Here is a 17,138-nt window from a genome sequence, read left to right on the forward strand (position 1 = left end):
ACTTGTTATGGGTCCCGGATACGGGTCATTGAACCCTGGGGGAGGGGGCACCGTGAGCCCCTAACTAGGGTTGAATGCACACTTTTATATGGGATTAGCCTATATAAAAACCTAGGGGTGGAGCCCCCTCCCCTCCACCCCAAGCCATCCGGGTTTAAAAATATTTGGGGTAACAGCCCCCACCCCCCTTCCTATAGCCAGTGCACCTGATTAGCTCAGATCTTCACGTCAATATCCCACCGTCTAGTATACGACCGATATACGAACCCAATATGATAGAAAAATGATAGGATACGTCATTTATAATGAATATTCATTTCTAACTCCGGTTATTGGAATTCATCGCTTACCTCAAATTCATCACTTGAGACGGTAAAATGGTAGCACTTCTTCCGCCAGTATAAAAATAGTTCCAAGGAAAGTAGTGATATATCTTCCCAATTTGAAATAAGGAAGTTCAGTAAAGTTACCCTGCCTAGAATCAGTGTTAGATTATCACTCATATTCATTCATTATTGTCAATCAGCAATATCAAAATTAAAAATTGAGAGTTAATGGGTTTGCTCAAATGAATATCTTTGGCCTGCCAGTTGTAATTACGCCCGTATAACCCTGACTCAGGGTATCAGATCGCCGAGGGCCAGCAATACTTGAAATAAGCTCCCAACACTAATTCCATATGTTAAAGTGCAATACTGCAAATCATATAAAACTCAACGAAATGATTGCAATATTTCTATGGCAGCCAGCTTGGAATTCAAGATGACGGCCATTTTTCCGCCGACCAATTGTCAGATTGCATGGAGCCAGCAATTTTTTAAATGAACTCACCCAGATACTGATATACTACAAATTTCAGTGGCACATATTATGAAAATTTTAAGAAAATGAGTTCAATGATTTTTCGTGGCAGCCATCTTGGATTTAAAATGGCGGCTAATCCGATGGTCAAATCGCGTGAGGCCGGCAATATTTGCATTCAGCGCCCAAAATTAAACCTACATGCCAAATTTCAATACGGCAGTTCATATAAAACTCGAGAAAATGATTGCAATAATATACCATGGCAGCCGTTTTGGCGCCGACCAAGTGTTCAAATTGTTGGGGGCCGGCAATATTTAAAATCAGTGGCTCAAGATACTCCTATATTCCAAATTTCATTGTCACATGCCATGTAAAACTCAAGAAAATGACATTTAATGATTTTTTTCATGGCGGCCGATCCGATGGTCAAATCGCTTGGAACCGGCAATTTTCGAAATCAGCGTCCAAAAATACTCCTGAATGCCAAATTTCACACTTTCTGCCAGATTCGGGCATCTTGGCCATATTTTGTCACATAACCGCTCCACTATTACGCATTTTCTTTCAGAGCTATTCGCCATCTTTTATATACATACAAACACTTAGTGTAATTTCAATGGATTCTGTTCGAGCTCGCTGGTGTTTTTCTTTAATTCAGAATTTTACGTTTACTTAAGTTAAACCAATGAGATTAAGTTAATGCCCTCACCTACGCTAGCTATAGACTAGCCGAGCATTTTATCTGTTCATTTATTCATTTATTTGATAAGTGTTTAATAAATGGATCTAGATAGAGATCTAGGCTAGGGCCTAAATGGTACCAGAAATTTTTGGGTGCTGATTTATTCATGGCACGCAATGTAAACGACTTCAATTTTGTAAAGATGAAATCCACGCGCATGCGTACTCTTTATTCGGAAGACGCAAGTCATGAATATTCATATTAATAATAATAATAATAATCCGCATTTATATAGCGCTTAATACATCGGAACGACGTCTCTAAGCGCTTTACAGACATATTATTACCCCGGTCATCGGATCCTTGCATGCCCGCATACAACGTATGCACCTTCTCCACTCCAAGACTCAATTGCTAGGCATACTTTCACATCCTACCGGATACCCATTTAACACCTGGGTGGAGAGTGGCAAAGTGTGGATTAACGCCTTGCCAAAGGACGCTAGGCCATTTACGGTCCGGAACTCATGTGAGAAAAATAATTTCGCCGGTCGGGTAGATGAAGGCCGGTGGAATGATGCTAGACTTCAAAAGAATAAAGCAAAATGTATTTTAGTGATTTTATCAAATAATATTTTTTCACATACAATTACTTTATTCTTCAACTCCAGGCGATGTTACATAAACATAAATATTTACATAAATCCGTTGAATAAAGCTTTATGTCAGAATTCATAACATATATGCATTTTATTTGACATAAATATCTTTGTTTCCAGAATGTACTTTTATTTCTTCAAAATTTATTCTTAGAAAACAATCACGACTGAAAATATAGAAGGAATATCGGAAGAGTTGGCAGATATCACAGAAACGTCAGCTGGATTCGATGAAGAAGCTTTGCAGTCAGTCTCTGACAAATTGACTAGTATCGCTGGATTTGCATCAGACCAGAACTTAACTGAAGATGCCGTTGTGCAAGTAAGTTTTTAAACAACAAAAACATTGATGCAAAACTGCAAATTTTGACACTTGATATTAGGAACTACTGTTTTAAGATTTCGTGATAAGGGCAAATCGTAGAATTCGTTTTAGCATCTAGTCGAACTGATTTCTTTATGAACCACAGTACAGTTCTAACTTACGGCAGATCATTACAAAAGTTTTAAATAGAGAGCCTTTGGCATTATGCAAAGTATATAAGGGATTATAAGGACACGACTTCAAGTGTCAGTTGTATGCTCGTTTTTATCAGATTCCTCCGTCGTGCTGCATACACCCTTGTGAAATAAAGAGGCTGTGGTAATCAGATAAGGAATGAAAATGATTTGAATAACATTTTGATTTTAGGCCAATGCTATCTAAGTACAACACTGCGTCATATTATCGCAGCATTTGTTTTTTAAAGGTTTGCCAGGTGCTAAATGAAGGAGCAGACTTGTTTCTGTCAAACTTTTGGTAATGGTGGCTTTGATCGCTTACCATGACAGGAATGAATCCGTTCAAATTCGTGTTCTCACCAAAAGGCTGCTCGGCAAATAATGTAGGTTAATAAAAATGTTTTTTTTTTAATCGGGTACAGATGCTAGATAATGAGGCGATATGTGTATGTGTTACCATGGTTACGTTTAACATGAGTTGTACCTGTATCAGTAGTTTTAACATTTATTGCCATTTTTATTATTGATGGTGTTATCATTATCATCACCATCATCATCACTATTATTTACGTTATAGTACATTATTATTATTACCATTATCATTTTTACTTTTTTTGCTGTCAATGTTGTGACCATTCATTCTATATGCAATTATTGTGGAAATTGAATTCAATGGTTAAAACCAATCATAGCAATCGTACATTATTTCCAGTGGAATAATGAATGTAAGCAAGGAGTGGCAATTAGTGTTACAGGTCAGATAATCCTGTGTAATCTCCTCCAGGTATCAGAAAGTGTGATAGAAACAGTGGACAACATCTTAAATCTGGAAGATGGTACCTTCGAGACAACTGGCTCCCAAGAGACTTCAAAGAATATACTGTCGACAATATCTACAATTACCGAAGCAATTCAAAGAACATCCACCAACAACTTCACGTACAGGTATAGCAGCCGACCGAAAGCTTGAAAAGTTCTAGTCAAAGCCCCTGGCTGCACCTAAGAGGAAGTCTTCCTTCTCTGTGGTCTTTCATTTTGTCAAAAAAAGTGTAACTTCCCCTAGGCAAAATTAGTTCATTGGCATATACCTACAAGAGCATTTTGATCCCCAACCAGTGGAATTCTTTAACATCGGATGAAAAAGAAAATACCGTAATAACCCAATTTGAAATAAGTCATATTTGTTAATCCGGCCTTTCCCGCTACCTGTGGGTTGGCAACCTGGGGGGGGGGTCACAAATGCAAAGAGTCACAGGAGAGTTTTTGTGAACAGGACGCAGTTCTAAATACCTTTGGAAACGCACGTCAAATCACAATGGAAACCTAACAGAATATTTTTGTCAAAATTGGTGGACTGGGACAGCAGCTTCATCTCGTGACTCTGGATAACGGCATATTTACAACTGTTCGTCCGTTCCAAATCTTCGGATGATCTGCTGTCTTGGTCCACCTACTTTTAGTAAAAGCCTCTCAGCTCTCCGTGGTGATTTGATTTGCATTTTCAAAGGAAATGGTGCTTTGTAGAGAGCGGCCGCGTCGTAACTTCGAAAATTCCTCTATTATGGCTTAGAGTCGGACTTGAAATTTCCAGTTGTATGCCGAATGATAGCCATAAACACAAATTCACTATTATTGTTGCAAATATTATTACTATTGCTCATTTACATGTATTATCATTAATATTATGATTGTTATCATATTATCAGTCCTTGTAAAAAATACTTGTAAAGACTTCGAAATTCAAATTCTTCTTCACACCATTTTGTGGGAAGAGGCTCTTTTTCCTTGTTAATAATTATGTTAAAGGGATGGTCCAGGCTGAAAATATTTTAATCTAAATAAAAAGAGTCAAATTCACAGAGCAAAATGCTCAAAATTTCATAAAAATCGGATAACAAATAACGATATTATTGAATTTTAAATGTTATCAATGTTTTGTAAAAAACAGTTATATGCACACATCATCATGAATATTCATTAGGTGGGCTCATGATGTCACATCCCATTTTGCTTTTGTTATTACATGCAATCCTAATTTACATGTGTAAATTATGTGTCTCTTTTATTGCGGCAATAAATACCCATTGCACTTAATCAGCTGCCAATCCAATTGTGTTAGTTCTTGGTAAAAAATGTTTGAATAAACCTAATTTCATATAATAAGATACAAAAGAAAAAGTGGGGATATGACATCATCATCCCACCTTATGAATCTTCATGAGACATGCCTAGAACTTTTTCAATGGAATAATGCAAATTTCTTATAATTCAATAAATTCGTTATTTGTTATCCGATTTCGATCATATTTTCAGCATTTTGCTTTGTGAATGTTACTCTATTCATTGAGATATAAATATATCCAGCCTGGACCATCCCTTTAATATGTAACTAGTCACATCTCATTAAAATTCAAATTAAAATCTTCATTACACTTTTTGCTGGAAAGGGCTCTTTTTTTTCCTTGCAAGTAATAATGTTAATGGCAAAATTTCCGTAGGTAGTGATACTTAAATATGTACAACAAATGAACCTCGTGAATGATGATAACATTGTTTGTTTGTTTTTTAAACAGTAGGAAAAATGATAATATTATGTGACGCAGATAGAGATCGAGTCTGGATGATACCTAGGTTTAATAACTTATTGATAATTTGGTTCTTCCTTTTTCGAACTTACCATTAGTAAGTCAATTGCACTATTCCTTATGCTCTTCTGTCATTTTAAATTACTTATTTCTCCCTTTTGACATAAAGCGGATCAAACATTGTGCTAGCTGCCGTCAAAGTAGACAGGACCAGTTTTCCACTGAGGACAGCCATAGGTGGAGACGGGGATGACGTAGTCGATATTTCATCCAATGATCAGAATCCTGATGTGGCCGGCGTAGCGTCAGTTCTACTGCCAGAAGCAATTCTACATTCAGTAGGCCTACAAGGTGTGTGACCTTTGTCATAGGATGTTGGGTTTCTGTGTTGACCAATAGAAGTTGACTTAGCAGTCTTTAACAGTAATCATTATATTTTTTGTTTTGAATAATATTTTATATTCTTCCTCTTTCAAATCAATACGTTTACAATCACAATTCATATAAATAAAGATTCTTTGCATGTATACAATCAATAAACAATCAGACAAATAAATATATCTATTTATTCCTTGAAATGCCACCGCGCTGTAAAAGGCTGCGGGGCTAAGGCCAGGGTAATAATATCCAATGGAGCGCATAGAGACGCATTTGGCAATGATATGCGCTATATAAGCATGTTGGTATTATTATTATTATATCAATGAGATTACAAATATTTTTTTAAATGATTACAAATGAAATTAAACTGCCAAATTTATCTTCTATAACAATGTGAAAGCAGAGAACAAAAACATATCAATCGACAAAATAAAAAAAAATAATTTGTAAAAGATTACTTTTTTCCCTGAATAGAATAGAAATAATCTCTTTTGCACATAATAATTGTACAAGGAATAAATTTTAAAAAGGGATAAAAGATTATTTCAAAGGTTGATTAGAGGAAGATTATTATCCTAAAATATCCCTACACACTCACATAACCCCCATGCCCCCTCCCCCTCATCTCTCTCCCCAGACAGTCACACAAGCTCACTTCAACTTTATAGAATTGATACCATGCACAAGTACGCCCCCTAGTTATCATAGAATTGAGAAAATTCCTGTAATTTCATTGGTTAGCATTTAATTTTAACTTTTTTTAAGTTCACACCTAGTTAACAATTCATATAGCATTTCCCTTCATTTGAAAGCAGGATAAACATGATAAAAGAGCATTGTAGATTGTATACCTTGCTCACGGGCCTAGGTGCCGCGGCCGGGGATCTCGAATCCCGGACTTTCCATGTATAGCCAGGCGCCTTAGACCACTCGGCCACGGGAACTCCGCCCCCACCGGTCCCGTGGGCTGCAATTTAAATTTAACGATATCCATCGTAAACAAGCTATCATCCCCCCCCCCCCAAACAAAAAGGGGGTCATTGTGATGGCTTCGCGCATGTACTATTATGCTTTCTAAATTTTACGTCAAAATTTTGAATTTGCGATCAAATCCGAAGGAATCAAATAAAGGATGCTAAATGATCTATGATAAAAATGATTACCTGGTACTGGTGAAATGCCGGCTTTACACTCGTTACTCTAGAAATACGATCACTGCCCTGACCCGGGGGAATTGGTGCACAGGCAAAGCCAAAGCTAGCTAGACTCTGGTCACTGCGCTCTGCAGGCACAGACAGCTGTAAGCACTGGCCCGGCGCAGACCGGGCATGCACACACACCCACACACACAGCTACTGGAGGTCTAAGGCTGCCTGCATTAGTCAATTCAAAGCTGTATCTGCCATTTTTTGCCTTTAAGCTTACATAATTCAAGTTAGGCATACATATTAATGTTTCGAGGGTTATAAACGGTCTGCATTACATTTTAGAATTTTCTTTCGTGCATGTGGTAAAAAATCATGGGTCAGGTAAATCGAATTTACCGGACGCATGAAATGTTCATGCATCTGGTAAATCAAAAATTCTTGTGGTTTCTTTTCTATAAAAAAGTATAGCAATTAATATTGCTGTATAAACGGTCTGCATTGCATTTTAGAATTTTCATGCATCCGGTAAAAAAATTGCTCGTCCGGTAATTTTTTTTTTTTTTTTACCAGATGCATGGGAAATCTCAAATGTAATGCAGACCCTTTATAATCCTAAAAGCACGCGGTGACTTTGGTATTGTAGTCTAAACCATGCCAAAGTTACCTTGTGCAAACAGTTCCTCCCGACCCACTCTTACCCATGCATTATTTGTATACCAACGCACGGCCAGCCATACATCCGGTGAATTTGCCATACGCCTGGTAATTACTTATGCATGGCAAATTTACCGGATGTATGGCTAGCCATGCGACCATTATTACTTATGAACGGTGTTTTTTTTTAAATGGTTGGTCAAAAATTCCAACATTCTTAAAAAAAAATATATTATACACAGGTTTGTTTGTGCATCGGTAGAAGGCCTATTAGTGAGCATGAGATAACTATGGGATCTAGACTAAACCCACTCGACTGCGCCTCGTTTTGACAGTTCCATAGTTACCTTATGCTCAAAGAAGCTACTGATCGACTCACATCTGTGCGTCATTTTTATATCAAGCATTTATCAATGTCAAGCTCATAGAAGCGTCATTGTCTGTTTTAATGTGTGAGTGTAAGGGTGTTGGTGTGTGGGAGGACTGATAGAGTTGGTGTGTGTGTATGTGGCGTGTGTGAGAGTTCGGGTGTGTAAGTACTTCAAACATCTTCATGAATAAACTAATTGTATGCATCAAGAGTGTGGGTGTATACACCTCACCTTTTTCTTCTGCACACAACACACATTTATCATTGTTTCTTAAATGAATCCGACTCTGTGTTTAAAATCCAGGTGAAAGCGAGGCGGTATCCGTTAGCGTCTTTCTTATGAAGTCTCCAAAACTGTTTCAGGGTGAGGGCACTTCTTCATCAAGTTCTCCGGTGGTTGGAGGCACGGATAATCTGCAGCCTGAGACAATAACAGTCGTTGCTTCCCCTATCCTGAGTGTGACCGTTGAGGGCGCTGATATCAAAGAACTTCCTGACAGTGAAGCAATTGTTTTTGAATTTCCCGTTAACATGGTATGCGATTAGGCCCTCTAAACGGATCGAGTAAAATTTTGTACAATGTTCTGTAAAACAAAAATGTTCGTTTGATATTAAAGGAAAGGAACGCTTTATAAGAAATATTCTCACTCCCAACTATGTGTGTCTCTAAATGATATTTCTAAATGATATTGGACCTTCATTTCTGATAAAGTATAACTGTTTTAACAGGAGAGTAATAAATCATATTTTCAAAAATACCTGTTCTATAAGTAATGCACAGCAGTTTTTTGTATATATTTTTGAAGCCTTGTTATTATTTTCTATTACAGTTCTCGCCATTTGATTATTTTGTTTAAAAGTATTCGTAAATTTCCGTTTTTTATTTGGAACGCTCGAGTAGCTTTAAATGTGAGTCACTAAAGGACGCGTCAAAGGAAATTATTGAACATTACACAAATTGATTGTTATGCTTTTGCCTATTGGAGCCGGAGAACAATGGATTCAGTCCACTGAATCTATTGTTCTCTGGTTCTCGACGGGTGACAGCGGGCCGAGAAATTGTGAATGGTAGTATAAGTAACATATTTTATTGTATTTCTTGTAAAATATTGTTGTGTGAATTTTGTTAAAGTAAAAACCTATATCTTTTGATATTTTATGAATAATAAAGTACCTCAATTGAGGATAAATAGAAGAAAAAAAACGCTTCTGCACTCGGGCTTACTACAGTATAAGGTCGGAGGAGCTTAGATCATTTGACATTTGTTTGTAATGTTTTTTCTTTAATTTTTAATACATACTTTTCTCCATAATACATGTAGAGTTTTGCTGGAGAGTTCAACGACACCAAGATTAGAGAAAACTGTGTGTATTGGAACGTCGAATTAAATGAATGGTCGGAAGAAGGGTGTAGAACTGACAACACTGATACTACCTTTACAAGCATGGTGACATGTCGGTGTAATCATCTCACAAGCTTCGCTGTTCTATTGGTATGCTCATGACAAAATTTAATTATGATTATTGTCTCATATGTGTCACACAAGCGCCGTGACAAGGGATTTTTTTTCAAATAGTGTATAAAGGGGAGAAAAAAACAAAGAAATAAGAAAAAGGAGGAAAATAAAATGAAGTCGGGGTTAACCCCCCCCCCCCTTGTAAGTATTTATCGGTATTATTTGTAATTATTTCGTTATCATTTTCTTTCAATTGTCGCTATCCGTCTTTTTAGTTTTGTCAATTTTTCAGTTTCCAAATTTTGCCTTTCTGAATGCCTTGTAAGTCATTCATTTTTTTACTTTTTTCCAAATATGTTCCGATATACGATTAATATTGTGTTTTTAAGATTTTCCATGTAATGTAATTTGACTGTAGGTCTACCTTGTTTGAAATGTAGAAGAATAAATTCAATCAATCATTCAATAATAGACTACCATATATTTCAGTTCAATTTGATAATTTATTTGAAAAAGTGATATGAAGTTGCATTTGATACGTCATCTTGTTTCGTCAATTATAATAATCATAATATTATGATAAAAATGATATTAATAGCTCTTATCATCTCAGGCTACACTTTAGTTTAATTTACACCGGGTTTTGCATAACTATGATAACATGTCAGGTAAAGGAGGGTTCCCCGCTAAATGCGGGGCTCCTGGCTAAAAGCCGGGAAAACATTGCTATGTATAAAACATTGCTCTGTAATTACCAATTACCCTTCTCATTTTCTGAATCGTGTTCCTGACGAAAAGGCGGGTCTTGTTTTTCAAGCCCGGTACTACTCGACCGAGGAGCTAACCCATGACATGCTGTCCATGAGGCAGGCACTCTACCACCGAGCCCCGATGCCAGGACGCCTATAAAAATGAAAAAAATAACGTTCTGGCACACATATTTGTTCATATACATGTAGAGGCATTACGAATGAGATAAGGCACGGTATTAGCAGGCAAGTTTTTATATATTAAAAGCCTTTAATAGATTTCGGCGCATCGTGCAGTAATTCTGATATTTCATGCATAATTTAAACACCAAATTCAATAAAAACACTTAAGGTAGTTCATAAAATCTGTTCGAGGTAATTAGACGTATCGATTACTTGTTCTTTTACAGGATATCAAGGGAAGTGTTGAATCTCGAGTCATTGATCTGATCAGTCGCATTGGTTGCATTGCTTCTATAATCTGTCTTATTCTCACTCTCTGTATTCTTCTAGGTTTTAGGTAAGTGTTGATCAAGTTAACCAAAATTTTAACGGTATCTTATTTATACTATCACTTTGAACTGTATCGATATAAAGAAATATCCATCACTTATTTTTACCCGATCGTTAAAGGGTACTTACTCTGCATTCATATCAAGGATTAGGTTGTTAAGGACCTATGCAGGTTTAGTCTTAACCACATATTGTATACTAATTTCCATATGAAAGAGGTTATAGACATATTAGACCAAGTGACAAGTGGCATAATTCGCAATATACACAAAATGTGAAATTATGCATCTCAGTTTACATGTTTCGAGGTTATCTTGGGCACACACACATAGCTGAAGTATCATATTGTTTGGAAAATTGAGAATCTGACTATTGAATAGGAGTATACGCCCTTTCACAAGGTAAACAAAATCGGAATTTGGCTGATGATTCCAGTGAAAAAAAAGGCTGATGACAAATTCCTAGCACGAGTAAAACCAAACTAGAATATGATTAGAATCAATAACGCCTGCAATCATACATGTACAATGATGATTCAAGATTCACGTCTGAAAGGGCCCATAGAGACGTAGGTGGCAGTTCAACTTCGGTGGTTCCCTGGGCTTTGCTGCAGTCAACGTCGACAATATTACAGTTTTTTTACAATGCATATCAGCCACTGGCGTAAATCTTTGAGTCACACCTATTGTTCAGGGGGATGAACCGTGGAGTAGTGGTTCTGACCGTCGCCTTGTAAACAGAAGGTCGTGTGTTCGAATCCAACCGCGGTCTGGAGTCCTTTGGCAAGCGTTTAATCCATACTTTGCCATTCTCGACCCAGGTGTTAAAATGGGTATACCGGTAGGATGTGAAAGTCATCGTGGCTTGTCCAGTACTGTGTGTGCCTCACAGGCGACTGACTGGAATGCTCCCAAGGGAGTGGAGGATGTGCACACATGTACTGTGTGCGGGGAAAAATAGAATCCGATATCTGTTAGACACTTGGTTCCGATGTATTAAACGCTATATAAAAGCGGATTATTATCATTATTCCACCCCCTGAAATTCAATATGAGTGACGCAAGGGTTTTCGCCAGAGATACCAACTTTCGGTTTGAAGTCTATTTCACCGTTGAGACAGTACCATAATGTAATCATTGACCTCTTTTACGTTGTCAGAAAACTGCGGAGAAAACAACCACAACAGATCCTCATTAATCTGACGTTTGCCCTTCTGGCCCTTTACGTCACATTCGTCATTGGTATTGATCGTCCTAGCTGGAACATAGGGTGCACAGTTGTTGCTATCCTGCTTCACTACTTCTGCCTTGCATCCCTCTCTTGGATGGGTGTAGAAGCATTCAGTATGTACATGTCCTTCGTCAGGGTTATGGACACCTACATCCCAAAGCTAATCTTAAAGTGCTGTCTCGTCGGGTGGGGTAAGTCTGGGTATTGTTGTATGATGGTTGCCAGCACTATTCCCTGGCGGGTTACCAGTAACATTTAGATACTAGTGCTTCTCAGGCAATCAGCAATCTTGACTTTAGTCAACACTGACAACTATCAAAAGACAAATGTTATGAAACACAACATTTGTAAGTGAAGGCGGGGTAAGTTGAGCCACCACACTCAGGTCAATAATAAATATGATGAATGAGTCAAGCATTGTAGTGGTGTCATGTATTGATTACCCATTGCATAACTTTAACACCACAACGTTGTTTTCAACATTGAAACAAAACATTTTTTTTAGTTTTCAACATTGAAACAAAACAATTTTTTAGATGGGAAAATAAAAATTTCAGCCAAAAAGTAAAAAGGGTGTGAAATAGATAAGTGTTTGTTTACCCACACAAGTCCTTAAATACAATAAAGACATAAGAACAACAATGTTAGTCCATTTATGGGTCCTCATTATTGTCATAGTCTTTTACATGTTGTATGCACAAGAAATGTGTAGATGTAAGGTAAGTTGAGCCAGCCAACATGAAGCAAATTGGGCCTTGGGAATTCTTACGGTAATGATTATAAAACAAATAAACCTTAAAAAGCCATCGATATGCAGGCAGAAAGAAAAAATTCACATTACAATTCTTTTACTTTATAGAGGATGTTAGTACATGTAGTTATAGAGAATTAGCAAGTGAAAGACTTTAAATAACGAATTTACATGCTGATTTTTACCCCATACATTATAAGGAAATCCTTGTTTTCTTTAGTGTAAGAATTTTTATTTTTCAATTTAGTGTAAGAATTTATTGTTTTCTTTTCTTCTCTGTGACTTTACTATTGAAGTCTTATAGAGAATCTAATTTATTTTATTTATTATTATCTTTTGAGAATCTGCTTGAATTATCACCGCCGTAATCGTTTAGGAATATTTATTTATCTATTTATTAGATTTGTTTAGCTTACCTCCCGTTTCATATTCTGGTAATTTCTCCTTGTCTCTAGGCACTAGTTTGAAATCTCTTTTACGTTCACCTATTTTTCTAAATTATCTTTATATCAATGAATACAGGTTTCCCCTTCGTAGTCGTCATAGCAACAGTTGCCGGCAAATGGACTGCTTACCAAAACCTTGAGTAGTAAGATAACATTTTTAACTGTCTGTCAAAGAGCATCACATTTCTTTACAGCAATTTTGATGTTACATTAATAAAAAAAATATTTGTATTCTGATAAATGTACAATAACGTAATAAAAAGTGGAGTTGAGAAGAATGGTTAAGATGCGGTTACCTGTGATTATTCTCAGAAAAAATATATTGATTTTCTTGTCTTAAAGAGATACTGAACAAAAATAAATGCAGGTTTTTTTTTCACTTTTTGTGCGTATGCTGTAAACAAGTAACAAAATATTTATGTTGAATTGTCAGGCTTAAAATCACCATCATTTTACAAGCGTTCAGTCTCAATACTGATTGATAACGATGCATAATGATTGTTGAAAATAAAGATGCACGTCGACTAAATATTTTTTTTTTTTGGGGGGGGACAGGTTACACAGTAATCTGGCCCTAATATTCCAGATAAGGTTAATTACTCGTGTTCTTCAACATCTTTTCTCATTATGTTCTGGGTTTTTTTTTAAAAATAGTATGGCATCCTAGATGGAGATTGTAGAATAGTATTTCGTTTTATGATGCGCAGAATGTTTTTTTCCTAATGATTAACCATGATCGTTAAACAAGCAAAACTTTCCCGGATGACTTGACCACGTGGATAAATAACCGTGCACCCTATATTCCACAGCATTTAAAACAGTACAGTGTTTAACGAATACATTTATTTGAAAGGCGCACTCTGAGTAGAGTACCTATCTTAAAAACTGTTACTTGTTATGTTAAATAAAAAAACAATCATGTTATCATTGTACTTCCAGTTGCTTCATTTCACCTGGACCCTCGTTATACTTTGGGATGATTCTTCCAATCGGTGCGATCCTGGCCTTCAATAGCATCATCTTTACTATCGTCATCTACAAGCTTACCTGTGGCAGAAAGACCTTCGCTGCTACAAACACCCGGATGTCGAAGAAAGAAACCATGGCGAAGACCAGGGAAGAAGCCATCCGTCGGGCTCAAAACGTTGTTGCAATCGGAACACTGCTTGGTCTCACATGGTCATTTGGCTTCCTGGCTGTAGGTAATGGTCGCGTGGCATTCAATGCCCTGTTCGCCATATTCAATTCTCTTCAAGGAGTCTTTGTCTTCTTTCTATTTGGAATCAGACAACCGGAAGTGAAAGACAAACTGAGGGCAACTCGGAGACGTTTGCTGCATGGTGTTAGATCTGCGCGTAGAGGTTCTGATTTCTGGAGCTCATCTTTTGACGGGCCCACTACCTCTCGGCCATCTGTCATTTCCATCGTCTCCCAGGCTCCCAAATCTACCAATGAACCACAGCATGCGATACGCTCAGAACAAGAACCTGCTGCAAATTCTGAGTCATCGGATACTTTTTTGTAGAGTACGATGCCCATCATTGATGGGTGAAGTACATGTATGACTCATCAAATTTGATCTATAAGTGTAATATTGCGCATTTTTTAATTTCTCTCTACACAATCCACAAAGCTACTCTTTTTCATATTAAAAAAACAACGAGAAGGGGGAGGGAAAAGTTAACAATGTCACATTTTTTTACACGTAATGTGTGTTATGTCAAAACTTATCCAGATGTTAGATTTTGTTTACAAAATCGACATTTTCACCTTTGGTTTGCTCGCAACTTTTAAGAAATACGCCTAATTTTGCGCGTCTTAGAATTGTTTACTCATTAGAACAATCCAAGTCAAAGTCAATTACAAGTTCTGTCCATGAACTGAATGAAAATTGAAGCTGTATCAAAGTTATACGTACATTATTGAAGAACGGGGTGTGAATTAAGAAACAAAAAAATTGGACCGTCGAATTCTTATTTTCTCGGAGCGGAAAGCGCTGAGGAAAAACATGGCCACGAGGTAAAAGCTGGTCTACACAATATCTACTTGAGTAGAAATCCTTGATGAATTTTTCATGTTGGCATGTTACATGTTATTTCTTAAATCAACATTGTCATGAAAGTCTGATGCATATATTAAGATCTGGATTCAATCATTAAGCAAGCAGAAATATAGATTACATTTTTTCGGGGGCAGAATTCCAAAATGATTACAGATTCCAACAATTAAATTTGGTGTCATATACCTTCTAAGCAAAATAGTACAACAGGCAACATCGGTTTAAATTCGAACTCAGCTGTTCTATAAAATCAACAAACACGAACTCAAGGTAGTCAACAAGATACGAAATGGTTTTGTGTACCTGTTAATGATGTTTTCTGATCAGTTATGAAGGTAATGTTGCACGATCAAGTTTGTTTGACTCAAACAGTTTGACCTTGAGGCGAAGACTGAGTCCGGTACTGTCGATTTCTCTGGAATTCCAGCTCTTCATCTAGTGTCTTGTCCGCTAGATCAATTGATTGAGGCTGAGTTGGAACACCAGGCTTAAATCTTCAAGATAAGATAAAACAGGATTCGATGGCGGCCTAGCAATATATCAGACATGTCAGAGGGTCGTGTGTTCGAATCCCTCCATGGCCTAGCGTCCTTTGAAAAGGCGTCAATCCACAATTTGCCATTCACCACGCAGGTGTTAAATGGGTACCCGGTAGGATGCGAAAGCCTTTGTAGTATGCCTAGCAACTGAATCTTGGAACTCTCGTTAAAATGCTCCCCAGGGAGTGGAGAAGGTGCATGCATTGTATGCGGACATGCAAGGACCCGATGACCGGAGTAATAGTATATATGTAAAAGCCAGTAGAGGCGTCGTTCCGATGTTTTGCGCGCTATATAAATGCGGAATATCATTTATTGAACAGAGTGCTTTTGTTGATGGACCAGATTTGTGTGTCAAACCAGGTCCAGGACCCGATGCATATCTTTGATGATTGTGATTCGTAACATCAGATGCAGAATAATTGGACCTAGCATTTGGATGAGATAAAACTTTCCGATGATAGCTACCCTGACGTTACCTTGGTCGCTCAATATACCTTCAAAGGGTGTATCCCGGCAGATATTTTCATAAAGCTTTTCGTTACGTTACTGACTGCCCACAACTGGATACGTAGATTACGTGTTAAGTCAGCTACTAGAAATTTTTACACGTAGGAAGAGATCCAGTACCAATGGGCAGACAATCATTTTCTTATGGTCGGGTGATCATTATAGAATAATACATACCTTCACCCCTAATGTAAATTAAGAAAGGAACCATGACTACTTAACAATCTAAATTGAAAGAATTATCACTTCCAACAGTTAGTAATTTTGATTATATTGGCATTGTGTAAACATGTACAGTTCAGTCTGTGACTGACACTCATGTATTTTGCAATAAAACTTAATTTAAATGAATTGAATTATTGAATTTTCTTTTGATCTTCTTTTGATTAATGAGACTATCTGTGACAGGTTTTCAAATGACCATGCGTTTTGAAATACCCGTAAAGAGCCTATCATTTTTTTTTGTAATTTAGGGTGGTTTCATTGTTGTTACTATTTGCCCGTATTTTCAAAAGAGGTTTAAATTGTACCAAGGTACTAAACTATTTAGTTTTATTTCATTAACGCGCTTCATTTTTTCGCACTTTGCCGAAAGTGCGCATTTGATTGGATTTAACTTTGTTTACGCGATGAAATAAGCGTTACTTTTTATGTTAAAACAAATCTGCATAGTCCATGGTTTTGTAACATGGTACATTGAAACCTCTTTTGAGAATACGGGAATTCATGTATTGTTCCTTTACTTCCTTATGTTAGTAATATCTATTTAATGAAAATGTTATATTTGACTTCTTTTACAGGTCGTACAGTATTGTTGTTAAATTCGTTGATAATCATGAAACTGACACTTGTATCGTGTTTTTAGATCATTTTCTTCAATCTCTGTGTGTAACCAATCTTTTTTTTAAGCCAACGCCACCGATGAAGATCTATTATAGGCCTACTTTTTAATAAACAGTAGGCCTATAATAATTGTTTTCAGAAAAGGGCTAAAGCATACGTTTTTACAGACAAAAATAACCAAATCATTTTTTAAATTGTTATAACAGGACTTTATCTGCAATTTTATCAGAACAGGTCTATTTCAAGCAAGGGAGGTT

The 17,138-nt window shown here is 36.9% G+C and overlaps 1 protein-coding gene across 1 annotated transcript in view; it reads left to right on the forward strand.

The window, feature by feature from the left end:
* LOC121426374 overlaps positions 1 to 15,528 on the forward strand; it is a 43,062-nt gene extending 27,534 nt beyond the window's left edge. The window contains exons 10-18 of the mRNA XM_041622660.1: positions 2,300 to 2,467; positions 3,431 to 3,591; positions 5,401 to 5,582; positions 8,089 to 8,318; positions 9,107 to 9,277; positions 10,401 to 10,510; positions 11,662 to 11,924; positions 13,007 to 13,073; positions 13,870 to 15,528. Of these exons, the coding sequence (XP_041478594.1) occupies positions 2,300 to 2,467; positions 3,431 to 3,591; positions 5,401 to 5,582; positions 8,089 to 8,318; positions 9,107 to 9,277; positions 10,401 to 10,510; positions 11,662 to 11,924; positions 13,007 to 13,073; positions 13,870 to 14,455 (1,938 nt within the window). The 3' untranslated portion in view covers positions 14,456 to 15,528. The remainder of the gene's footprint in view (positions 1 to 2,299; positions 2,468 to 3,430; positions 3,592 to 5,400; positions 5,583 to 8,088; positions 8,319 to 9,106; positions 9,278 to 10,400; positions 10,511 to 11,661; positions 11,925 to 13,006; positions 13,074 to 13,869) is intronic.
* Positions 15,529 to 17,138: the final 1,610 nt, after the last annotated feature.

The sequence above is a fragment of the Lytechinus variegatus genome, chromosome 13, assembly GCF_018143015.1.
Source record: "Lytechinus variegatus isolate NC3 chromosome 13, Lvar_3.0, whole genome shotgun sequence".
Classification (NCBI taxonomy): Eukaryota; Metazoa; Echinodermata; class Echinoidea; order Temnopleuroida; family Toxopneustidae; genus Lytechinus; species Lytechinus variegatus.